The following is a 27,171-nucleotide window of genomic DNA, read 5'->3' as shown; positions in this document are numbered from 1 at the left end:
GCCTTGACTGGAGTCCGACCACCTAGCTCTTCTTAACTGCAACATTTTCCCAGCCTGGTTCTTCAGATTTTTCTATGGATTTTGGAAACTCCCCCTGAAACTCCACTATCTTTCCAACAAATCCTTTCTCTGTTTACAAGAGCCAGAGTTAGCTTCTGTTGCTTGCAATCAAGAACTCAGATATGTATTTATAATAATTCCACTTTTGGAATCATTCCTAAGGAAATCTTTAGGAATTCAGGCATAGATTTCAGCACACGTAGGCTCATCACCGGGCATCATAAAAGATTTAGAAACTATCCAAATGGCCAGCAGTAGGGAGATAGTTATGTAAGTCATGTATCAATATGATGGATATTTGAAAATCAAATTTCTTAAAAGCAACTTTTCCCCCTTATTTTAAGAAAAGTTGTAGGGAAAAAATAGAAAACATTATGTACATAGTATGCTTTCAACCATGTGAGATATGTGTTTTTCTATATTGATAAAAACAAAATTGGAGGGAAATGTACCACCATTCTGTATAATAGAATTATGGATATTTTCACTTAAAAAACTTTTATTTCAGGTTCACATTTTCACATTTTAAAAGAACTCTGGAGCCTGATAAACCTGGGTTTAACTTCCACTTCTGCCACTCAATAGCTGTGTAATGGGCAAGTTATTCCATCTGTCTGACCTCAGCTTCTTTATTTGCAAAATGATGACTATACATACCTCATGGGGTTGTTCTGAGGATTAAAACAAATGAAATAATGTATAAAGTGCTTGATACAGTGCCTGGAACAGAATGTATTCTCAATAAATGATAACTTATTATTTTTACATATTGGTAATTTTCAAGTTTTATGATGAAATGTATTTAAAATTAAGAATAATAAAATATCACAAAAGAGTTGACGATCGCTCTAATGGGTAGTCATCTGTTACTTCTCACGTCAGCCCGTTCTTCTGCTACCCTTGCCAGCCCCAGTCACATCTTATCTAGTCTCCAGTAGGCCCTGGACCAGGAGTCAGGGCTTAAGGTGTTCTTGCCAGTGATGCCATCATTTTGCTCTGTCTCCTGAGGCAAGTGACTTACCCTCTCTGGGCTTCAATTATAAACAGAGGCATTAGCCTGGATAATCTGAAAACACCCCCCTTCTCTGATGATCTGTGATCTTGGAGCCTTGTTCACAATCTGCTCCTCAGAGGTGGGATGTCCCCCCTTGCCTGCCTCCTTCCCTTCACTCAGCCAAGACTCTCCCCTTACCTCACCCAGGGTCCTTGCCATACTAACCCCAAACTACCTTCTTCTCTTGGAGTATGGATCCCATCTTTCTATAGCCTGCGAGCTCTTGCAGTTCAGGCTAAAGCAGTTTCTACTTTCTACCAGAAGTGCTTAATGTAGATGTTGGTCCTGAAGAGTTAGTGACTATTAAATACAGATTATAGATACCTATTATAAGAACTATTTCTCCATTCTTGTCCCCAGCTTCCCCTTTTCTAGAAGAAGGGGTCAGTGAAAAGATGGGAAATTCCCCACAGGGTTTTGAGGAGGCAGGGCATTGCCCTGGGAACTAGAACATTTGTCTGGGATGGGCTCGGCCTTGTCCTGGCACTTTGTGTATAAAAGACAGAGCCTCTCATCTTCACAGAGGAGCTGTGGATGGACACTGACCTAACTGGGGATCTGCTCCACGTAAAAGCCACACCTCCAGACTGGACACACCTGATGCCTGAAGGGAAGACAGGGCTGTGCTTTGTCTCATCTGACCTGGTCCTCTTCCTTCCTTTTTGCAGACCATGGGGGATGTGAAACTGGTTGCCTCGTCACACATTTCCAAAACCTCCCTCAGTGTGGATCCCTCAAGAGTTGACTCCATGCCCCTGACAGAGGCCCCTGCTTTCATTTTGCCCCCTCGGAACCTCTGCATCAAAGAAGGAGCCACCGCCAAGTTCGAAGGGCGGGTAAGAAGTGTGGCTGGATGGGGAGGCTGTGGGGAAGGATGGGCAGGGACCACTGCTCCTTGTCAAGCCTTTTCCTGGGCCGGCTGGATCTAATAGAAGGCTCAGTTTTCTTTTGGACCTTCATGTAAAATGAACCTGTGCCACTTTTCTCTTTTGTTTGTGATGGGCTTTGGTCTGTGCTGGAGAACTTGGGGGTGGGGAGGACGCTGCAAGTTGACCATCCTGTGATGTTTTGCTGTTAATGTAGGTTGTGTTCTGGGTACATGCTACGTATTACAGAAAAAGAAAACACGGTCCAGTGGCAGGAAGAATACAGCTTGGGTTTATATATGTCCTCAAATCTGGACAATTGAGAATTGACTGTAATTTTTCTCTTGCTTTTTCCGTGGAAGGAATGTTTAGTTAGCCGACCTTCTTGTACATCCACTTGGTATACCCGGAGCAGTAATAGGACCTCTCATTTCACTTCTGTCACCTGTCGTAAATGAATACTGGTCCCTTGCTGTTACTGGGACTCCACTTCCTCTTCTACAAATAGGCATGATCATTCCTTTTCTACCTTGTACTCAAAGGAGAAGAGAACACTGAAGAATAGTTGCACTATGACTCAGCAGTCTAAGAGGGAGCTCCTGAAAGTTTGTAGGAGGGGGTCAGGCAGATGATTCTTTTTGTATGATGCCAGACCTTACCTCTGTGTAAGTGGCGGGTCTGGCTACGTGGTTGTCTGGAGAGTTTGCAGGGGTTGCTGCCTTGAAAATGGCCTGGGGCTGTACTGAATTGCATGCTGTGCATGGACCTGTGTAGTCAAGACTGTTTGCTAATGATTCTGACCTACTAGTCCCTTCATATCTTTTACCAGAAGATTGTTGGGGATGTTAGTGATGTTCCTGAGGAGTCTGTTTCTCTCTGGGCACTACCAGGATGAAGGCTGTCTTCTGTTGCCCTGACTCTGGTTCCCTCTGTCCTTTTACCCTCATAGCTAACAGGAAAGAAGCAACAGGAAGAATCGCTGGGGGCTCATAAATGACTTAGATGACTATAAAAAGGAATGAAGTACTGACTCATGCTATAACATGGATGAAACATTATGCTAAGTGAAAGAAGCCAGACACAAAAAAGCCACTGATTATAGGATTCCATTTATATGAAATGTCCAGAATAGGAATATCTATAGAGACAGAAAGTAGAAAGGTGGTCACCAAGGGCTGGGGGGAAAAGAGATGGGGAGTGACTGCTGATAGGTACAGGATTTATTTGGGGCTGATGAAAATGTTCTGAAATTAGTAGTGGTGGTTGTACAACTTTTTAATGTACAGTACTTACAAAATACTGAATTATATGCTTAGAAAATTAAAAAGTAAAAACATTTGAGAAATGACTCAGACAGCAAAATAGATCTTAACTGCACACCCACTCTCCTGCCATACTGCTTCTGAGACGCAAATTCCTTCCTCAATTCAAACAAACGTGGAGAGGAAGAGACGGCAGCCTCCATGTCATGTGATGATGCCTTTGCTTCCTTTGCTGACCTTAGTGTCATGAAAGAACTATGCCTTGAGTGACTTGATTTGGAACTTCCATCTCCTGAGCACTGGCCAGGAGCCAACACACTGGAGCTCAGTGTCCTCTGGTTGGCAAGCCACACCTTCTATGTGGCTAAGGTTTCCTTCTCTGAGAAAAGACAACTGGCTTTTCTGTATTTCTGGCCCACAGGGGTGCAAGAAGAAAAGTTGATAGATAGTGAAAGTACTTCATAAAGTTAGAAAGTATACTTTGGTAAGACAGTATTTTTCTTAAGGAGTTGAAATTTACATAACATAAATTTAACCATTTTAACGTGAACAATTTAGAGTCATTTAATTCAGTGTTGACTGCAGTATTCTTAAAATGTAGCTTTCTCTATGTGAAAATTTTATTTTTCTTATATGGATGAAATAGTTGACCTTGTCTATTACATGTGGACTATATGTCAAAATGCATGTGTTCCTTATGAGTCAGACTGCAGTACTACTTGACCACTTACCACCTGACTTGAATTAACCCAGAACAATGCCTTGGCAGCACACTGGTGTATACAGAAGAAAGACTATTCCAGAGAGACGTCGAAAGCATCCAGCTGTCTTGCAGAGACAAATGCAGACAGAGAAACTGTAGAAGAAAATGCCCTGGAAGCTAGCATGCTGCAAGTGTGTATTGTTAGTGTAGGAAACAACACAAAGAGATTTTTGCATCAGGGAAGGGCCACATCACATGATCCCAGAAGAAGAGAGCTGGTTGTTTTGATACCAAAGACGAAGTTAAACAGGGGGTGTTTCTGACCTGGTGACCTCAAAGAAGTGAAAAGTTAGGTGGTGTTAGCCTGAGGTGGCATGGTTTTTGAGCAGGAGTTGCTGGTTATAATAAGCTCCAAACACTCAAAACTTGCAGTTCCCTATTGGGCATAGTCAGTGGTGATCTGCCTTCAATGCATGTCAGCCTTCACTGTTGGGGCCACTTGACCTTGCCTGCAGCCGACCCCTCCCTCCAGGTCCTGGGACACACCCCTCCCTCCAGGTCCTGTTCTAGGTGCTCAGTCGTCACAGAACCAGTCCTGGTATCACTCTCAGGATGGCCTCAGGAGCACATTTCTCTGGTAACTGAGCTCTTGCAGAACCTCTTATGAGTGACTAACTTAAAAAGTATGCCTTCAAGCAACTTCTTGGGCCCAGGCTGGTCCCCATCACAGCTGACAGGAATCTTCTTCCTGGCCTCTGTCCACAGCACCTCTGCCTGCTTTCCTCCGTGAAGTTGCCCCCACAGTGGAGGCAGTGGAGGGTCCTAGGACTTTCCAGCTTCTTCTGAAAGAGGTTCAGGGACCCTCCCATCACTGAGAAGCACAGTGGACACCACAGATGTGACAAAGTTCTAAAGATTTGTTTCCTACTGCCTTTGGAGCTGCCAATCAGAAGTTCTTCAAATGTGTGCTTTTGGTTTTTATTCTCATAAGACGTTAAGAACCATTGCCTACTCTGCCCCTTTTCCTTTTTATGCCTATTTTTAGACAAAGGACTTAATGAACCACTTCCTTCAATAAAGCTCCTCTTTCTACCTAGAGACTTGGGTGACATTAAGATGGGATAATAGGCACCCCCTGGTGGTTCAAGCCTCTTTCCGAGGAGCTCCAAACGATGAGATGTTCATCTCTGTGGGCTCAGTCCCTCACAGCCTTTAGGGCTTTTCCACCTTGTGGGAGATACACTGGGTAGCCAACACATAACCCATGACCAGGCCCCTTTGCCTTTGCCCTGTTCCATGATGGGGTCCACTGTAGAGGCTTCCTTTGCAGCTAAGGGTAGCCCAGTGACACATTTGGGCTGAAGTCAGATAGGGAGCTTCTGGAAAAGCCCTTGCTTTTCTGATTAAAGGAAGATAAAAAGACATCACTGGTGCTCTCATATTCCACCCTTCCCTTGCTTCCTGCCTTGAATACAGGTGTAATGCCTGGTGCTTGGGCAGCCAGATTAAAACCATGAGGCAACAAGCCTGCACACTAAGGATTGTTTGGGGGTAGGGGGACAGCAATGGAGGGAGTGAAAAGAACCAGCAGCTAAGAGACACAAATCCTAAAGCTCAAAGCGTGTCCCAGATACGATCTTTGCAGTGATTCACACAGGAAATGTTACAGAAAGTATTCCTAACTGATAAATAGCTCGCGAGATGCATGTGGAGATAGTGGCTCCTTAAATGAAGGGAATGAATAGGAGAGAAGACATTGCACAGGGATGGGGGTTCCTTTTTCTAAGTTGATTGTGGTCCTGCAGTGAAATCATTCTCGAAGAATTCATTCACTCCCTGGCTGTGGCCATTAGGCTTGAACCAGCAGGACCTAGGGTTTATGAGAGGAAGTCAACAACTACTATTTGATTAGTGTCTACTGATTTGACCTAAGCCCCTTCCCTCCTCTCCCCTCTCCTTCCCTTCCGTTCCTTTTTTTTTTTTTTTTTTTTTTTTTAGCTTTGCCAGCCCAAAGCTTGAGGAGACTATATTTTCAGGAATCAATACAACTTTATCTCATTTCCACCTTTAGACCCAGGCAACCAGATCCTTCTTCCCGTGCCCACAACCTAGAAGCCCCTGTTCCTTTATCCAGCTGTTCTCTCTCCATAGAGCAGCAGAGCAGGAGACCTGTCTGTCTGCCCAAGGGATATGCCCACCGGAGCAAACCTCCCCCATGTGCTGGGCACCCAGGACCCAGGAATTCTTTACCAAATGGCCCTGAGCACACTTTTAACACCTGTGTAGGCCTCTTCCCATGAGAAGATGTTGTTAGGCCTTGGGGGGCAGGGTCAAAGGGCAGCTGTTTGCTTGGGAGGACAGTGAGATAGATGAAAATTCAGACGTGGGCTCTGTGTTCCGCTCACGTGCCTAGTAGAACAGGATGTAAGTAGGATGGGGCGAGAAGTGCACAGGACTGCGCCACTGTCTGGTGTTCATTGCTGGGCCTCAGGGGTGGCTGGGGGCTTCCATGTATAGACAGCCAGGTCTCCACGAATGCCAGGGGCTGGTGGAAACACCCCTAGCTGCTCTGTTGCCCATGCTGGCAGCTGAAGTGTTGATGGGCTGCTTTCCCCACCAGAGTCAAGTATGAAAAGAGAGCAATGGTGGGAAAAATGCTGAAATTACTGGAGATTTCTTCCCTTCTACCCTGGAATTTATTCTTATCAGAAAAAAAAAGCAAACGTGGTGACAAGCCTTGGCTGTGCTATGACTCAGATGAGCTAATACTTTAGTGTCTCTTGAGAAGTACAGCCCAAATGAGGTTTCGGCTCACACTGCTGGCCTTAGCGTTTGCTGAAGTGGGCTTTGTGATAAAGAGCCAGCCCTGGCCCTGTCAAGGCATGTTTCTTTCTAAGCTGTGGAAGGTGGAGGAAGGGAACATGAAAATACTGAACCATGGAAGCATGAATAATTCCTCAATTTCCACTTTAAACAGTAGTGTATCCGTCTCCCAATGACTTTCAACTCAGTTCACTTCCAGCTCAGAAGCAGTCAGCCACCATGTTTAGCACTTTGAGAAATTTGAAAGAAATGTCTGGTTTGCTTTCTGTCCTCAGGAGTCTTAATGATGTGGTTCTGGAGAAGAATGTGCATATAGAACAGCAAGATATAACAATGTATAATTAGGTGCTTGAATTTCTTCAAGAAATAGTTTCTACTATAGGAATTGAGAGATTAAGATGAGGCTGGGAGTGGCTTGAAGACTGGTTTCCTGCTCTGATTTCTGCCCTTCCAGTTCATCCTTCCTTCTGCTACTTAAGTGATCTTCCTACCACGTAGATCTGACGGTGCCACCTCCTGCTTTATACGCTGGAACCTTGGATGGTTCCCCTTGAATGAAATTCTGCAGCACTGCTTAAAAGGCCTTTGATGACCAGCTCCTCACCCTCCAGCCTTGTCGCCTTTCCCTCCCTTCTTCCATCTGATGTATTTTGGTGATGGTCCTGCTCCCCTGGCCCACACAGGCACAGTGCAAATCCTTTGCTCTGGCCCCACCTTTGTGGAGAAAGGGTAAACAAGAAGCATATTTTATCTTCCTATTGGTTTGGGGTTAGGAATGGGGTAGATATGATAGAAAGGGGACTAACATATTTGTTAATGGCTTATTGGTGCCAGGCTTACAATCTTAATCATTTTATCCTCCTGGCAAGGCAGCTTTTATCCTGATTTTTATAGGGTAAGAAAACCTGGGGACTCCAAGGGATTATAACATTTACACCAGTAAGTGTTAGAGCCAGTTTTAATGGACCTAAGTCTCATGTTCCTCCTGCCGCATGACACTGCCCCTTCACATGTCTCATCTGGTTCCTTGAACGCGTTGACTGTTTCTTATCCATCTTTGAATAAGATGAATGCCTGCCATATGATGAATGCTCAAGCAGTGTTTGGTGCCCCTGAGGAGAACCACAGTGGTGAAGTGTCTAAGACTCCCGGTGTCTTGCCAGTCAAGCCCATAAGGATTTGACCCTGTATTTCTTTTAGGGTCCTGTGTCTCTGTTACCCCATCAGCACTCCCTGCCTGGCTTCAGAGCCCTCATTCTGCACCAGCTACACCCCTGTGCACCTGCTTCCTGCTCCTCCACAGCCTGTGCCTATATCAAGAATGCCCTTCCTTCTTTCCATTCTACCCAGCCTCAGGATCTGATTTAAATTCTACCTCCTTCAGGCTACTTTCCTTATGCTTCCTTTTAAAGCACTTCATTAGAGTACAGAAGAGCCATGGTTATAGGATGTAGAAAATTCACAATAATCATATAAGATCATTCTTGACTAATAGCCACAGGAAAGAGTTGACTACTTTGGCCTTTTAAAAAGGTATTATTCACTAATAATCTCTGTGCCTATAACTTTGTTACAGAGAAAAACATGATTTAAATGCTAAACTATTTTTAAAACAAAAATTCAGACAAAGTTAAAAGTTATTTGCCTTAGCCCTTACTTCTACTCTCCATAGGTGGCCACCATTGATAATGTTGAGTATCCTTTCAGAAATGATCTATACAAATATGAGCATATATCTAAATGTTCTTATATATACACAAATGGGCCATGTATGCATAATAACCTACAATTTGCTCTTTCTATTTTTTGTGTGAGTTCATAGTAGGAAATATATATTTATGGGGTACATGAGATATTTTGATAAGGCACGCAATGTGAAATAAACACATTGTAGAGAATAGGGTATCCATCCCCTCAAGCATTTATCCTTTGAGTTACAAACAAGTCAATTACACTCTTTATTTTGAAAAATACAATTATTATTGACTATAGGTACCCTGTTGTGCTATTGAATAGTAGGTCTTATTTTTTCTATATTTTTTGTACCCATTAGCCATCCCCCCCTCCTCCCCCACCCCCACCCTCCCACTACCCTTTCCAGCCTCTAGTAACCATCTGCAACTTGCTCGTTTTACTGAATGTCTTTCGGTGTTTTTGTTTTCACACTAGCACACAGATCCACTTCACACCTCTAATCCTGAACTTTCTAACCCTCAATTCTTCCCTTCTCTGAACGCCTATAATACATATATATATATATGAGACTTATTTTTACTCTTTATCAATTTTTTTTTTGAGATGGAGTCTTACTCTGTTGCCCCAAGCTGGAGTGCAGTGACACAGTCTCGGTTCACTGCAACCTCCACCTCCCAGATTCGAGCAACACTCCTGCCTCAGCCTCCTGAGTAGCTGGGACTACAGGCGTGTGCCACCACACCCGGCTAATTTTTGTATTTTTAGTAGAGACAGGGTTTCACCATGTTGGCTAGGCTGGTCTCGAACTCCTGGCCTCAGGTGATCTGCCCACCTCGGCCTCCCAAAGTGCTGGGATTACAGGCGTGAGCCACCATGCCCAGCCTACTCTTTATCAGTTTTTAAATCAATTTATAATTTGATCCATTATTGTTTATCTTTTGCTTCTTCAATGACAGTGAGCTGTTCAAGCAGAATTGCGTTGTCCAATAGGATACCTACCCACTAGTCACATGTGGCTACTTAAATTTAAATTAACATGAATTTAAATTAAATAAAATTGAAAATTCAATTCCTCAGCCACATCAGCCACATTTTAAGTGCTCAATAGTCACATGGGGCTAATGGCTACCGTATTGGACAGCACAGATTCTTGAACATTTCCATTATCATAGAATGTCCTTTCAGACAGGGCTGATCGAGAGCATTCTCATACATAATTCCACTTCGCATACTGTATAACACTAACCCACAGCTAGAAGATAGACTGGAAATAGTTGTTCCATTCACAATAAAATGAAGGCATTACATTCTTGAGAATTACGTGAATTCTCAAGATTCATTCAAAGAAAAATATGATCTGTTGATGAGAGAATCTTTGTCCTTCATCTTCATTGTAGAATGCTAACCTTGATATCCCAGCAAGCTTGAATGTGCTCCCAAATTTTCCACAGGTGTCTATTCCATGTGGCTGGTAGACCAGGTGTCACAGAGTTCCCAAAGTACTCAAAGGGAAAGCAGAAGTATGAGAAGTGGCAGGGCAAGTATTACTGAAAGTTTACCGTAGTCAACAGCTGGTGGTCACTTTGGGTTCAAAATGGTGGACTGAACAGACGTATTAACTTCCCTTCCTGACAAATATGACATCGAAATAAACATGAAGAGGTCCAAAGAGAATGCATTCATAGCTGCGCTAAAAACGTGAGAGGGACATTAGTGGATGAGAGATTTTCTTGGCATTGCATTGAAGGACATATTAGCTCTGCCTGCAGAACAGTTAAGGGGTGAGGCTTCAGCCATATATTTGAGATTAAAGGATTTGGAGATTAGGAGTGGATGTAGGGCAGAAGTCGGGGTGATTAAAGGAAAGCCTATTTACTAAACATGTATATGGAGAGAATTGAAGCTCCTGCTGTAGATGTTAGTTTATAAGAAACAGGATGGAAGTGTGTTGGATGTGCCATCATCTGTCCACTTGCTCCATGATCAAGCCTGTGACCATGACTGCTAATAGACATTCTCCATGTGGGGCTTGCAGTCCGCCCCTTCATTCAGGGAGATAGGACTACTCCTAAGAGGTAGAAAACCCACAGAAGCCACCTGCATTTGGAAACTAGTTCTTCAGCCACTGATGGTTAACAGTTAATTCATGGACACCAGATGTCTGAAAACAACATTTATACAATATAATATTGCTATCAAGAAAATTGTTGTTTTTAAAAATCAATCCATAGACAAAACTCAAAAGTGTTCATTATAGTTACAGAACAGAAAGTAAATCATGTAAGTTTTGACAAGCCAGAAGTAGAGGGATGGTGAATGGTAAGGTAGAGACAGAAAAACAGAGGAAGAGAAAAATATAGTGATACTAATGTCCCTATCTTACACAGTGGGAAGTAAAGAGATTCCGTCTAAAATGGATGGGTCAAATAACAGGTTTAAGTATGTGACTTAAAACCATAATGACAGAGGTAAAAAAAAAAGGAAGTCAACTCATGGGCCGTATTTGGCACACAGACCTTTTGTGTTTGGCCAGTGGTGTTCTCAAAAAGTTTGAGCAAAGATTTGCAAATGGAAGATGTACACATACGACTCGTGTATAAGTGGCTTTTCTTTACAAATTAGAGCTGGCAATGTTTCCACATGGCCACACTGGCCCAGAGGGTGCCATCACTGTGTCTGGCATTAGTTTCCAGGTCGTTATAGTCCCCACCATTCCAAGGCATCTCCCAACACTAAGGACAAGTGCCTGTTGCCAGTGAGGGCTTTGCTTTTCTCCTAGCCAAGACTATATTCATAATGGGAAAGCAGGAAATGGACAGCAAGGGCCTCGTGACATTTCTTGTCCCAGCCCACATTCCCTACCTGTGTTTCCTGCCCAGCCCCTGTAGGCATTGGAGTTAGTGATTATGCTATAAATGTCCAATAAAAGATCTAAAAATCAAGTCAAGGCCAGTAAGAGGGAGGCACCGTAAGCCAGAGAAGTTTCTCATCACTCCTGTGGAACTCCACTAAGTGCTGTCTAAATTCTTCAATCAAGAAATAGACACAGAGCAAAATAAAAATAATTAAAAGAAAAATGGATTATGTCAAGGGTTATAGCTGAGAAGTAATACTATTGCACGGAGGGGAAAGATAAAAAAGGAAAGAAACCTTTAGCCATTTTATACCCTCAACTTTCACCTTTTACTTTATACACATTCTTATTGCTTGAATTTTTTGTAAACAGTAGGCAGGAATTACTTCTGTATATTTTTTAAAAGCACAATAAAAATGCCTGCAAGAAGACTCAGTACAGCTCTCTGAGTTCAATGTCCAGATTCTATTTGACAGATTGTCAAAGATGAATACACAGTTTACAGTGAAAGAAGTGTAGACAAAGTCCGGGCATGGAAAATATATAACACTGCATTTTAAAAATTACACAACTCTGCTGGCATTTAAACAAACGGAAATCAAAATACCTTAAAAGTATTTATGCACCTAAAAAACTAGCAAAATAAGATACCAAGACCCACTGCTGGGACTGTGAGGAAACAGGTGAGGTTTTCCTTTGTTGGAAGTACTGATTATTGGTTCAGCCTCCTTGGGGCTTAGATTGGCAGAATGTTACAAGGGCAATAAAACTGTTGATGTGCCTTGCCAAGAATTCTGCTTTTGACACTATAACTTAACTCATAAAGGAGAAGAAAAAATGTGGTTGCTACAAAGATGTCCAAAGCACTATTTTTAATAACAAAAAAGGAACTAGTTTGTACTCAAAAGGAGATAGATTATTATACAAACACATCAATATGGCAGATATTACATAATCACCTATCTGTCATTGTGGTAGCTATATCCATAAATGAAAATGCGTGTGAATAACAAAGTAGGAAGAAAAGTAGAACAAACACTGTGCACACTCTGATCACAACCATAGAAAATCCATCAATATGTTCACTACCTAAAATTAGAAGAGTATTTGGAACTGTATGAATAGAATTATTTTTTGTTGTAAGTTCTTTAAGTGTCTGCGTTTTTAAAATTTCTCAGTGAGGTTTACTTACTAGATGGCTGGCGCTGTCTAGATATGTCTGTCTCTCTACTAATAAGGCCTTAGGCTCCTATTGTTTTAACGTGTTTCCAATTATCTCAACTGTCTGCCTTGAAATGGAAACAAAGCTGAGTGGTAAAATGACTGATGAGAGATAAAGAGACCAGATTGGGGTTTTCTTCCTCTTAACTGTATACTCAAAGTGGTGTAGGGGATCTACACAGGCATGAGCAATAGCACTGAGGTCTGGTTCATTTGTTCACATAGATACAATTTCTGGAGAGCCCAGGATATTCAGATTCCTTCTAATATCTATCTTCCTTCCAACTCTAAGTAAAGTTAATAAGTAAGACACTACTTTCATAAATAATGACCAATGTGAGTTGAGCCTCCTCTGTGCTCCAGACTCTGGAGACACAAAGAAAAATAAAACATGATTGCTGTCTTCAGTGATCTTGCAACTAATGAATTCTCAATATCAAAACAGAAAATTAAACTTTCCTTCCTCTATGAAGCCTTTTCTAGCTCTTCTACCTCATTGCATTGCTTTCCATTTCCATATTCCAAGAGGGTTGTATTCTGCACTCCACAATTTAGATTTTAATTAGATAATTAACATAGTGTGTTGTGGAAAGAGCCCTGGACTGGGGTTGTAGTTCCCACATAGTTGCCTTAAACTTTCTACAAACCACTAAACCTTCCCGAGTCTCACATTCCTTCTTATAAAATCATGATTCAGATGATCCCTAAGACGCTTCAACATCTGAAATTCTATGATTTCTCTGTTGTAGTGTGTGTTCTCTGTTTTACATGCCTCGTTTTTATAAAACACACCTCGGTGCCAGCTCCTGGTAGATGCCCAGTAAAAAGAGATTATTTATTCAGTCTGTAAGTTTTCTAAATATTAATCTCTTGTCTCCTTAATGTTCTGTTTTTATTTAAGATAGATCTTGAGTGTTTAGATTTGATTCATTCAAGTAATGTTTATGAAGCACTTTACCATGAGCTGGCTACTGTGTAGGCTGTTTGTGGTTTGAGGAGGTGCTTGGGGAGGGCTGGCCATCACTTGTGAGGACTGTGGTGTTGAGATCTACACATCAGGCTGAGAGTTGGACCAAATCATCTTGACCGTTGCTCCCATCTTCAACATTTTATTATTTTATTCAGTGCCTATTTGTATTGGAGTTGGTGTTGGAGTTTTCTTTGTGGTTTGTTCTGATCACATTTGATTTTTAATAATATGCCATAGGTTTGTGTGGCATTTTACAGAACCCCTTCTAGTTTTGTTAGAGGGTAGAGAGTGCTAGTTACCCCCTCTCCCATTTGTCAGCACTTGGGGAAAGATATGCAGAATGAAATGGAGGGAAGTGTGTGCATGGAGGGCCAGTGCCTCTAAGAGCACAGCACCCTCCAGGAGAGCTCGACTGAAGGATGAGGCCAGGCCTCTAGTGACCCCCTCAGGATTCCATTTGTCCAGCCACTGGAGGGCAGAGTTACTGGAGACTTGGTGGCCCAGTGCTCCCAGAGCTCCTCCCTCAGTCCCTTCCAGGCTTCATCTACTGTGAGGGTCTTCCCAACAATTGGCTTGGAGCACTTCATCTCTGGCCAGAAGCCTCCAGTTGTTCTGACTGCAGACTCCTGGCCTGGCACTTGCCTTTCTCCACGATGTGGGTCTAGTTCCCCAGACCAGCACTCTTCCCAGTTGCCAGGCCCTACATTCCCTGAGGAGGTCCCGGGATTTGCCTCTTGGACTTCCGTCATCCTTTCTAACTGGAGCCTGGACCCCTAATCTATCATAGTGCTATCCTGCTTCTTCCAAATATCACCTCTTGCAGGGAGCCCATCCTGCTTTTCCTTTCCGGTTGTGTTCTCTTTCCTGCTGAATCACCCTGGGGCTTTCCTGTACTGTGTATCTTTGGCTTTATGTTCTGGTTATTTAAGTACTTGTCTCTAGAATGTGAGCCTCTAGACAATCTCTTATTCATCTTTGTGTTCTGTATAGCACCTAGGACAGTGCCTGGCCCGTGGTAGATATTCAGTCAGACTTGGTTAGGTGATGGCTGAGCAGGGATGGATTTAAATACTCTGGGGCACTGCAGTCAGCCCTGTGATGCCAAAGTGCTGTCATTTGCAAACGCATTTACTGGGCAGCTTTTCGGCTATCCTAAGAAGCTGCCTCTCTTAAGACCAACAGTGTGATCTGGAAGGAGGGCAGTTCTGGTGTCATGTGCTTGGGTCTTTGTCTCTAATTAACTCTGTCCTCTGGGCTATAGTTTCCTCATCCTATAAAATGAGAGAGTTGAACCAGATGACTGTGATGCCCCTTCCTGTTCCAACATAACATGGTTTCATAAAAATACATTTATTTCTATTTTATTTTATTTTTTGAGACAGAGTCTCGCTCTGTTGCCCAGGCTGGAGTACAGTGGCGCCATCTCGGCTCACTGCAACTTCTGCCTCCCGGGTTCAGGCAATTCTCCTGTCTCACCCTCCTAAGTAGCTGGGATTACAGGCACATGCCACCATGCCGGGCTAATTTTTGTATTTTTAGTAGAGACAGGGTTTCACCACATTGGTCAGGCTGGTCTCAAACTCCTGATGTCAGGTGATCCACCTGCCTAGGCTGCCTAAAGTGCTGGGGTTACAGGCATGAGCCACCGCGCCCAACCATAAAAATAAACTTTAAACGAGATTTTGGAGTAGGGACCTGGTGGTTTTATGAGCATGCTTACCAGTTGACCCCAGTGCTACTTAAGTGACAGGCTGACTTAAGTGACTAGTTTGCAGGTTTTTTCAGTAAACACTAATGGTATGCAGGATGTTTGTACTCCTGCAATAAACAGATGACAGAGGAATTGAGCAACGAGAACACATGGACACAGGAAGGGGAACATCACACTCCGGGGACTGTTGTGGGGTGTGGGGAGGGGAAGGAATAGCATTAGGAGATATACTTAATGCTAAATGACGAATTAATGGGTGCAGTACACCAACATGGCACATGTATACATATGTAACAAACTTGCACATTGTGCACATGTACCCTAAAACTTAAAGTATAATAATAATAAAATTTTTTAAAAAAGAAAGAAAACCAAGACACTGTCCCTGTATTCAAAGGTTTGACATCCTCAACTTGCTGAGGCTCTAAATATGCACTTTCCACACCCACTACATGCACATCAACCTTGAGTGCTGGCATGTCGTGTGGGAATGAGGAAGCGTGTTCTGATGCCACACATTGGACCTGATGTTTCCTTCAAATTAATCCGTGTCCCCTGCCTCTGCTGAAGAACTCTGAAATAAAAGCGGGTAGGAGATGGTGATGGTGAAAACAGACTTGTGTCCTGATAATGATGGTGAGGATGAGCAATAGACTCACTTGTTTTTCTCTCATGTGGTGGCATGCTGAGTCCCTGAGCAACTCCTCTAAGAGTTGCAGGTCCCTCTCAGCCACTCAGAAAACTCCAGCAGGGATTACGGCAGGACAAGGTGGGGGCAGGGCAGAGCCTGTTGAGAGCTGGAGTTTAGATGGTGAGCACAGAGTCCCAAGCCTGGGAAGGAGGTTGTCTGTGGAGTGTGAAGAACTTGGCTCAACCCTGCCACCAAATGCTGGGAAGCCTGACAGGGGAGTGAAAAATGAGCCTGGAAGAGTTGGAGCCAGGAAGGCAAGGAAAATCAAATCAAATCTGGATCCTGACTTAAAAGGCATTAGGCTGAGGGGAGCCAGGCACCTGAACATACTTTCCACAGCCTGTCATGCTGGGCCTGCCTCATCCGTGCGCAGCGAGGGGACGTCGGGCCCAGGAAGACTGGTTCCCAGGCCACCATCCCCCAGCCAGTCCGCTCAGGTGCAGGCACAACCCCATCAAATGCCATACTGTGTTGGGCTGGAGGGCGGGAGAGCTGCTATGGCTCAGTCCCGAAAGGAGTGGGGAGAGACTGTTTCTGGAGCAGACTGGCGCCAGTCAGTCCCCCACATGCACAGTGAACACTGGTACTGAATTAATGAATTATCTGAGACAAAGCTCTTTTGTCATAAAGTCAAGTCATCCCCAACCCCACCCCCACTCTTCATTTTTAGCTGCCAGGACATAGCTATTTGGGGTTTGAAGTGAAATTCTGGACACCTTAGTGCTGGAATCATTCATGGAGGCACTTTGTAGAGAGTGGTTTCTCAAGGTGGGATCCTGCAGAAGCCACTGGGTGCCTGCAGGGTCCTACCCAGACCCACTGAGGTGAGACCAAGGAATCTGCACTTGACCACACTGTCCCTAAACAGGTTCTTCTATGAGCCACTCAAGGGACAGCTGTTAGTCTCCAGAGATGGAAGCAAAGATCACACCTGCAGGTTTCAGCCGCCCCTGGGCGAGCACGTGGGAAGTGGCTGGGCAGTGGAGGAAGGGTTGACTGGGCTTCTGCGTCTTGCCTGATTTTACTTCTGAGGGTGGCGGGTCTGACAATCTCAGGCCCTGGGAAGGGGCTCTCTGTTGATGGGCTGCTCGAGCATATTGCTGACTTATAGATTGGTGATTCTTTTTTTTTTTTTTTTTTTTTTTTTGAGATGGAGTCTCACTCTGTTGCCCAGGCTGGGGTACAGTGGCGCAATCTTGGCTCACTGCAAGCTCCACCTCCCGGGTTCACGCCATTCTCCTGCCTCAGCCTCCCGAGTAGCTGGGACTACAGGCACCTGCCACCACGCTCGGCTAATTTTTTGTATTTTGTTTAGTAGAGATGGGGATTGATGATTCTTATTATCACCATTATCTCCCCATTATCACCCTCCTGAGGAATCCTCTAGTGCAAATTTAATACCACAGTTATACTCTATACTGTATATGTGTACTGTAGTATATCTGTGTGTATATGTAAAAAGAGTAAGACTTTTTGCCCCTTACTCCTGAGAACCAATTATCCCCCCCCCCAACTTAGGGATGATATTACCCCCTTGAGAATGCATCATATAGATTAAATTTTATAATGCTTAGAATCTTCTGGAGTAGAGGTGTGGAGTCAGAATAGAGAAGGGAAAATATGGGTAGGAAATAATAAACCTGGGGTAAGAATAGCATACAGAAATAAGCACTGTACAGTCTTGTATTATAGTTGTTAGAGATGGGCTGCAAATGTGACTATTAGCTTTCTGGAAATCATTTTGTCTTTAAAAAATAAGCCCATTTGCTCAGGAGATGCAGTCAAAGGCCTAGTGGGAACTCTGGAGATCACGTGTGGGTATATACACATGTCCTTGCGCATAAACAAGGAACTGTCTGGATGCTAAAGGTGGTAGGAGATGCTTTTTGGGCAGAAGACTGGAGACCCCTGGCTCTGTCATTGTTCTATGTTCTATCTCCCCTCCTACCCTGAACTCAGATCACCACTATCGTCTGCTCCACACCCTCAGCCCTGTTCCCAAACTGGCTCAGGCCCCTTCTCACTGCTCTTCGCCTCATCTGCCTTGTGGCCCTCAGGTCTCTGTTCTACACTTGGTCATGCTTCCTGAACCTCTCCAAAGTTTCAGGGGGGAAGAGAGAGTGAGCGCAAGACTCGAGCTGTGGCAGAGTGTGGGTAAATACCTCAGGGAGGACCAGTTCACCTTGACCTCTTTTTCAGGGAGCAGTGGCCAGCCCCGTGCTTATAAACATGGACTTGCCAGAGCTCAAATGATCAAAAGACATCAGGGCAGGAAATCAAGAAACTCTGTGTCGTGGGGCCATGGAAAGAATAGAAAGCACAGATTTTGTACCAGGATATCTGAGTTTGAATTTGTTCTGCTTACATTCTCTAGGCCTCATAGCTGAGATGGGAATAATAATTCCTACTTCCCAGCATAGTTGGAGGGTTGATGCAATGGCAGATGTGCACCAACACATAGCAGTTGCCTAATAAAATGATGGGCATCATAGTACTATAGTAATATAATCAGGATCACTGATCTGTCCACAGCACCACTCTAAACGGCTTACTTTGAGAATGTTTTAAAGTAAAAATGCAATATTCTACTTAAGAAAGCAGATAAGCAAAGGTAGAAAGAAGGCTAAAATTACCTATGGTTGCTTTGCTCTCAGTCTGTATTATTGTTTTGTTTAATCGTTCTGTCCTATAGTTATTTTCTAAGCTGGGGGTTTCTTTTGTTTTCAGCATAGGGATAACTACAGGATCTACAGGGGCAGAGTGGCTTGTGGAAGCATCACAGGCCATGGGTGGGGCTTGATTTTTAATTCAATCCCATCCTTTACCAGCTGTGATCATGAGTAATTTGCCAACTCTCCAGGTAATGCTCCTATCTATAAAATGGGGATAATACTACCTATAATATGGCATTACTTAAGTGAAATATCTTTGCTGCATATGTAATATAAGTGCTTAGTAACTTTTAGTCATAACTAAAATTATTCATACTGTTTTGTGTCCTGCTTTTTTCAGCCAACATAGCATTTTTCAAATCACTCTGTCACCATAATTTTAATGGTGAATATTCCATTAAATTTGATATGCTACCATTTACTGAATCATTCCTCTGTTGGCAGTTATCTTGATGGTTTCCAATGTTTCCTTTTATAAATTAAATTTTCATCAACATATTTATACATGAAGTTTTTAATTCCATATTTAATATTATTTCCTTGGGATTGATTAGTTGGCAGAAGAGAGGTGAATGGTACAAGGATTCGGACATCTTTAAGCACAAGTACTTTCCAAGAGGCTTGTCTTCTTCAGTTTGCATTGTTATCAGTAAGGCAGAAGACATAGCACCAGTTTTCATGGCCCACCTGCTCCCTGATCTGTGAAATTCAAACTCGCCTTGTCAATTTGGGGCACCTCCCTCCACCAGCTCCTTCCTGCCCCAGCTCATAGCTTGGTTCCCTCCAAACCAAGAATCTTTCACTAGACCTCAGTCTGTATCTGCCCTGCAGCTTGGCCTCTTGTCCTGGTGCCACACGGGGACCAGCAGGGCCTGCAGGTACCAGGCGGTCAGGAGGATGGGAGGCAGGAAGCCAGAGAGTCCAGTGAGAGCTGAGACCCGTAATGGCGTCTGCTGGGGTGGCAGAGGGAGCGAGAACAGCAAGCAGACTCAGAGATCAGGCCTCTTCATCCTAGTCGTCAGAAAGATCAAGACAGCCCAGGGCTCAGGAGACCTCAGTGCCTACCATGATGCCTGACACACAGTAGGTGATTAAGAAGTGAAAACCAAAGGCTTGGGCAGTGAGAGAGCCGTGAGTGCAAGGAGAACCATCTTCTTCCCAGAGGTTCACTGACCTTGACTGACTGATAGAGGACCTCATAATTTCAAGCTAAGAGACTCTTCCAGCCACACAGGGTCAAATGTTGAATTACTTGGTACTTGTTGTTCCCCTTTTTCTCTTTTCTTCTCTGCTCATCATGGTCCTGGCCCACATAGTCATTAATTTTAATCATTCCATTGAACTCATATTCTTGTTCAGAGTATATTTGTCAATTTGTCTTCACTGGGCCCCAGACTAGGAGCCTTTGGGTTGGATACTGTCTCCCCTAATAGAGAGTGAGCATCCTAAGGCAGGTGCCACATCTACTGTACCGACTCTAAAATAGGTGCACAACAAATACAGAGCTGGGTTCTAAGAGGCATGAAATGCAAAGACTCAGTTCTTGCTCACTAAGCATTAATGCAGCCTGATTGAAGTACTAAAATGTATGTGCATGCACACACTTTCCTGAACTTATATGTGTTTTGTAAGATCTGCCAATGCTGAGAGCCAGGTGAGGTACCCCATGCCTATAATCCCAGCACTTCAGGAGGCTGTTGGGGGAGGATTGCTTGAAGCCAGCAGTTCGAGACCACCAGCCTGGGCAGCAAAGCAAGACCCAGTCTCTACAAAAAATAGAAATAAAAAAAATTAGCTGAGCATAGTGGTATGCAACTATAGTCCCAGCTACTGAGAGGCTAAGGTGGGAGGATCACTTGAGCCCAGGAGTTCAAGGCTGCAGTGAGCTATGATTACACTCCAACCTGGGTGACAGAGCAAAATCCCATCTCTAAAATTAAAAAAAAAAATTTACCATGTTGAATCTGTCTTTTCCATCTCCCCTATTAGAGTAGGCACTCCTTGTGGGAGGAGACTAGATCCTTAACCTTCTTTGCATCCCCAGTGTCTAGCACAGTAACAGTGAAGGGTGCTCAATGAGCCTTTATCTAGCACATAAACAAACACTAGTAATGAACAAGACCCTATGCTGTGTGGTCAGTATATTAATACAATAAAATGTGCAACAAAAAGTATAGGAAAGAAGCATTCAGAAGACCTCATGAAGAAGGCCGGTTTCATTCTAGGCCTTTCTAGGAGTCATTAATTTATTCAATTACAAAATAAGGGTGTGGTGTTTAACAGTGCTCTCGAAGAATACTCCTGAGGGGACACTGGTGAAATATCTTGCCAAAAGACTAGGAAGCCTTGCCATAACTTTTTGATACTTGGAACTTTCTTGCCCGTGATTCTGTTTGACTCCCCTGAAAAGTAGTGAGCTATGGAGGAACAAGCCTGAATTTGGGGACCTTGTGTAAATTACTTATCTTCTTTGAGATTTTTTTTCTTACCTATAAAATCAGTATGGTAACACTGACCTTACAGCGGTATTGGGAGGATTAACTGAAATGATTTGCATAATGTAGCCTGTACTTCCCAAGAACGAACACCCAACGCCGTCCATGCTTGTACAGCAGGGGGAGGAGTAATTGCCTCTGGAGGCCTGTGATGCAGTCTCCACTGACCCTGCAAAAGTATTGTAACCTCTGCCTGACCTGCTTGTAGGTTGCTTAGGAGGAGAGCTGAGAAGTGACAGGAAAAAGGTTTTGTATGCAGTTTATGAGTTAAGAGAATATTACTTAATTGTGGGTTTGATGGAAAACATTATGTGAGGTTGGTTCAGATCTTTCCAGAGGTCTGCCAGCAACCTCAGAAGTGGAGCCTTATTGAAAACAGCTGGGGAGAAGGTTGGCGCCCAGCCTCTCCTTGCTTTTCCATGCCCCAGAGCTGTCCCGCTCAGTGGACTGAGCTCAGCCCCAGAACCCTGCCAAGGGCTCTGGCAGCCTCAGCTGGGGACAGGCAGTGGCTCTGCCCAGCTTGGGGCTCCATCTCAAAGATCAAAACCAGTTAAGCCAGGAGTTTGCCAGGCCACCAGTCAGTGTCTCTTCCAGGTCTTGAAATTAGCCACTGACTTGAGTTCTTGCAGGATGAGTTAACCAGTGCAACGTTTTCGTGGCAGGGGTGTGGGCTGCCTACTGGTTGTGTGATGGATGGGCTGCGTTGTCCTTTGAAGTCCTCCCAGCTGTCCTGCTGGGCACCAGCTAGAGAATGAGGATACTGTTCAAAGCACAGCCCTCCCATATGTCCATTCGGAAGCCTCACCCTCCTCTGCCACAGAGGCTTTTCTATCGGAAGGCTGCTAGCTTTGCTACAGCTGAAGCCCGTTTGGTTTTATCCCAACTACTCACCAACCATGTCGATTTCAGCTGAATTTTCTTGAAGACAAATATGGTGTGCCACTCCCTTATTCTTTCATTTCAAAGGGACATTTAGTCACTGCCAGTCTCTTGTTTTATTTATTTTCTAAAAATGTGCTCCTAGTAAATTTGCATAATTTGAATTTCAGTAAGTAAAATTTTTAAACTTTTTTACAGTTCATAAAAGTAAAATATGTTCCTTGCTTTAAAAGTTTTGACATACTGAAAGTATAGAAAACAATCCCACCATCCAGTGATGACAGCTATTTACACATTGGTAGATTTCCTTTTTATTTCTTTTTTTTTCTATTGTAACAAGGAGAAAGTATATTGTTAAAAGTTACATTATGGATATTAAGTAACTGGTTTTATATGCTGCCTTTTTAGTTAGTACTTAATGCTTTCTCATATTCTTTAAAATTCTTCAAGGTAAATCTTAATAGTTGAGTAGTATTTTGGTCTTATAATTATTTCAAATAGACTGTTTTTGATATTTTGATTTCTAATATTTAATCTGTTAAATAAATTAAACTTATATCCATCTTCATGGACATCTTTGATAGTTCCTAAGAGATATTAAAAATAGAATTATTGAATCTTTTTAAGTCTTTGGATAGCTATTTCCAAATTGTCAAAAATAGCCTTATAAGGTCAACATTACTGTGCCAATTTTATAGGTAAGAAAAATGAAGTTTAAATTATTACCCTCCCTTCAGCAATGTTTAAGAATTTAACTTTCTCACACTCATAAGCACTAGTTATCACTTTACCTATTAACACGTTTTTTAAATGAAACATATCACATTTTATTTTACATTTGTTTGATTAATTTTAAATTAAACATTTTTATATGTTTGGCTACTTCAGAAACTTCTTGTTCATGTCCTTTACTTTTTTCCTTATGTGTTCTTTTTATTTAGTCATGTAAACTTTTTATATCTTAAAAAGTTCACTTTTTTTACACATATATTTGAAATATTTTTAATTTGTTTACCTTTTAATTTTTATCCTAAGTTTACTTTTGTACACAAGTTTTAAATTTTAGTGGTCACATATCTTTATGCTTTCCACTATTAGTGTCATGCCTGGAATCTCTAAGATTATATCCACATTTCTTCTACCTTTTTTTACTTTTAACATTTTAATCAAAATGGATGTTTCTGTGTATAATGTGAGGAAGGGATCTTGAATAGGATTTTTTTCAAGTTATCCATACTTACTGAATAATCTATTCTTTTCCCATTAGTTTGAGGTCACCTTTATTGTATACTAAAGTCTTATGTATAGAGTTTGTTTTAGCATTTTTCTGGACTATTTCATTAGTCAATATGCGAACCAAAATGGCTTTAATAATTGTTGCTTTTTAACATTCCATATCTAATCATATAATCCTACTGGTTACTTTTAATACAAGGACAAAGTATTTCTCTTTATATATCCAAGACTTCTCGTATGTTGTTCAGAAAGTTTTGAAACTTTAATTATATAGGATCTTCACATTTCTTAAATTTGTTCCTAGGTGAAGTGCATGTGCATACCTTTCCTAATCATAATAGCTACTAGATATGAAAACAGTTTTAACTTTTGAGTAGTTTATAACTGGCTAAAGCCAATATCAGAGGTATAGACAGTTCCCAAATTATGATAGTTCAGCTTTATATTTTCAACTTTATGCAAAAATGATACACATTCATTAGAAACCACACTTCAAGTACCCCCACAACCAGTGTTTTTCACTTTCAGTGCTCAATAAATTACTTGAGATATTCAATGTTGTATTATATAATAGGCCTTGTGTTAGATGATTTTGCCAACTGTAAGCTAATGTAAGTGTTCTGAGCATGTTTAAGGGAGGCTAGGCTAAGCTATGATGTTTGATGGAGTCACTATGTTAAATGCATTTTCAATTTCGAAAATTTTCAACTTAGGATGAGCTTATTGGGATGTAACCCATCATAAATTAAGGAGCATCTGTATATGCATAGCCTTTAATGCTTTTATCATTGAACAAAAATTACTAAAAATTAGTGAGCCAATCATTCAACTCACAAAATCAGACTAGAACAAGCCGAAGGAAAGCAGAAGCAAAACATTTATATAAAAGGAGAAATGAGTTTATTACAAAGAGAAAAACAATATTTAGGAATAAACTTAAGGACTGGTCTTAGAAATAGGAAATAGGCAAACCCTACTAGGCCATTCAAAGAAGGACAGAAAATATACCTAACATTTGGAAATGGGACTCTAACCACTGATCTGTAGTTGATAAAAATGAGATTTTCAGGTAAAACTCTGATTTGAAGATCTTGAAAGAAGTAGATGCTTTTCTAAGAAAATTAACTTAAAAAAAGTTGAAAACCTGAAAAGTTCAGTGGAAGAAACTGAAACAGTTGAAGAAATATGTCCTGAGAAAGTTCTGGATCTACATAGTTTTATAGATGAGTTCATTAAAACCTTCAAGGAGTAGATCATTCCAAGCCTTGTATTTGTAGCACAAAGGTTATTTACAGTATGAAATGGAATATTTCTTTCATAGTCTCTCTCACCTTTATACATTCAGTTCTGTGAAATTCTTGGAAAACTAGGATTGGGGTTGTAAGGCATCTTAGAGGGTAGGAAGGCTTCTTTTGACAACATCCCAGCCAGATGGCTCTCCAGCCTTCTTATGAACATTCTGGAGACGGGGATCTACCATGTCACAATTGGTCCATTTGGTTGTTGAGGCATTGTTGGTCTTACTTATGTGAACCTAAATCTGCCTCTGGAGAATTATGACCCATTTATCCTTGGTCTGTCCTCTGGCACTACATAGCATGTAGACTTTTATACAACAGCTCATCATATATTTGAAGACAGATATGCCCTCCTTTTGGTGTATTTTACTCCAGGCTAAATAGACCAACTTCCATCAACTATACTTTATGTTCCTTCAATAAATATCTGTTGAGCACCTACCAGGTGCCAGCCGGGCACTGGGCATCACCCCCTCACACACCATGAGCCCCTTCCTCAATATCCTATTAACATGTGGCACTTGTACCTGGACGCAGTCTGTCAGTGATGCCCATGTGGAATGGGACTGCCCACTCCCTGTGTGGGCACCATGCTCTGTTAATACGGCTTAAGGTTAAATAATGTTTAAAAGACTCATGCTCAGCTCCTTTCAATGTGAGCTGCCCTTCCACCCTAATTTTTTCTAGCTGATGATTTAGAACCTTCACAAGACTTATTCTCTCCTAATATATCTTGATTCGGACCTTTGTTTTATAATTATTTTGAGAAAGTGTTTTACTCTTATTGCCCAGGCTGGAATATGATGGCATGATCTCAGCTCACTGCAACCTCTGCCTCTGAGGTTCAAGCGATTCTCCTGCATCAGCCTCCCAAGTATCTGGGATTACAGGTGCCCGCCACCACGCCCAGCTAATTTTGTGTGTGTGTGTGTGTGTGTGTGTGTGTGTTTTTAGTAGAGACAGGGTTTCACCATGTTGATCAGCCTCGTCTCGAACTCCTGACCTCAGGTGATCCACCTGCTTCGGCCTCCAAAAGTGCTGGGATTACAGGCATGAGCCACCGCACCCGGCCTGACTTTGTTCTTTTAGAACATTGATTGTATCAGCCAATATGTATACTCCCAGGATTAATGCCAACTTTAGTACTCGTGAGCAGCCTTGCAGTCCATTCAAGTAATAAATTCATAATAAATAATAATAAATTCAACGGAATAAAAATGTTCAACAAAAACAAAATAGGAAGTCCTGAGACCTACCAGAGAGACCATGACATTAATTTAAAAATACTCATTGATCACCTACTGTGCCAGTCCTTGTGCTGGGAATTGGTAATTCATTGGTGAGCCAAAGCTTTGTAGCTCTTTCCACAGACAGTTACAGTCTAGTGTGATGAGACAGGCAGGAGTGACTGTGCACACAGATGAATTATAAGCCGTGATGAGGCCCACTGAAGGAAAACCCGGGGTGCAATGAGAGCATAACAGCAGGACTTAGTTTGGGAAATCAACAAAGGTGTCTCTGAAGTGACACCCAGGCCGAGATATAAAGATTGGAGAGGAGAGACATCAGTCAGCTAGCCACTCAGTGCTGCCAAAAGGAAGTGGCCATTCAGAGTGTGGAGACAAGTTCAGAATAGGTATAATGCCTGTTTCCCTCTCATGAGTAAGTCACAGTCTTGCAGTAAGTTGTGCCAGATATACCTGGAATGAATAAAAACATAACCTGTGTTACTGGCATAAGGGCTGTCACCTCAGATTGTCATGAGCCATTCTGGTTTAAAATATTCTCATTTTTCCAGTAAAGTCATCCAAATATGCTTGGAGTTCCAGTATTTTGATGTTGAAACTTTTATAGCACCAACTCCTTCTTGCACCTGGAGGCTGCTCGTAAATCTCTCGTCAGATAATATATCCTGATTTTTTAAATGGAAAATATGGTCCTGTGCTTGGTGTAGGGCAGAGAGAAATGTGGAAGGTGATGTCATAGTGATTAATTGTCTCAGATTTTCTGGGACAGGTCTGATTTTAAGTAGTCTGAACTGTGAGCAGATCAATATGCACTCGTTTTTAAAATGTGATCACTGTGGATAATAGTGTAGGTGCTGCAAGGTGGAAGCAGGGAAAGATCAGAGGCAGCCAGAGTAACTGGGGAGGCTCTTTAGAGGCAGAGCAAGTGGTCCTGGAGGAGCAGGCAGAGAGGGGAAGAGTGCACTTGTGTGGCCTTTTGGAACTGCTCCTCGCTTGGCTCTGCCAGCAGTGCACATTTCTAAGGCCCCTATCCTGTTCACCAGACATTGTATGGTGAAGATGTTTCGAAAGGACACAATTAGGAGGAAAAATCTGATGTGTGACACATCCCATAGACAAATAGAAATAGAACTATGATTATCTCCTTTTGCGACAAGGAGGTAAGTGAAAATTGATTGTATCAGCATTTAGCCCTGGCTTTAGAATATTATTGTTCAGCCTTACAAACAAATACTACCTACTTAGAGGTGAATCTGGGTCCCCAGTATCTAATCTCTAGGTGTATTTAGAGAACTAGGCCCACTGTGGCCAGGGGCCAGGAGGAGCAGTGGCCTGAGCCCTGCACGGTGTTAGGGGTCTTTGCCTTAGAGAGGGGCTGGGTGGGTCATTCAGGTCAGGGCTGTCCTTATTGAGTGGGTCTTCCCTTCAGGTGAC

The 27,171-nt window shown here is 42.5% G+C and overlaps 1 protein-coding gene across 9 annotated transcripts in view; it reads left to right on the top strand.

Moving 5' to 3' along the window:
* The window catches only part of MYLK (myosin light chain kinase), a 280,357-nt gene that overhangs the window by 93,995 nt on the left and 159,191 nt on the right, over positions 1-27,171 (top strand). For 8 of the 9 annotated variants that reach the window (XM_063661671.1, XM_063661677.1, XM_063661676.1 and 5 more), the window contains one exon: positions 1,783-1,950. The exons of the other annotated variant lie outside the window; for it this stretch is intronic. In XM_063661671.1, coding sequence (XP_063517741.1) covers positions 1,786-1,950 — 165 coding nt within the window. In that variant the 5' untranslated portion in view covers positions 1,783-1,785. The remainder of the gene's footprint in view (positions 1-1,782; positions 1,951-27,171) is intronic. 9 annotated transcript variants of the gene reach the window in all.

Source organism: Pongo pygmaeus, chromosome 2 (genome assembly GCF_028885625.2).
Source record: "Pongo pygmaeus isolate AG05252 chromosome 2, NHGRI_mPonPyg2-v2.0_pri, whole genome shotgun sequence".
NCBI lineage: Eukaryota > Metazoa > Chordata > Mammalia > Primates > Hominidae > Pongo > Pongo pygmaeus.
This window is presented reverse-complemented; position numbering and strand designations above follow the sequence as displayed.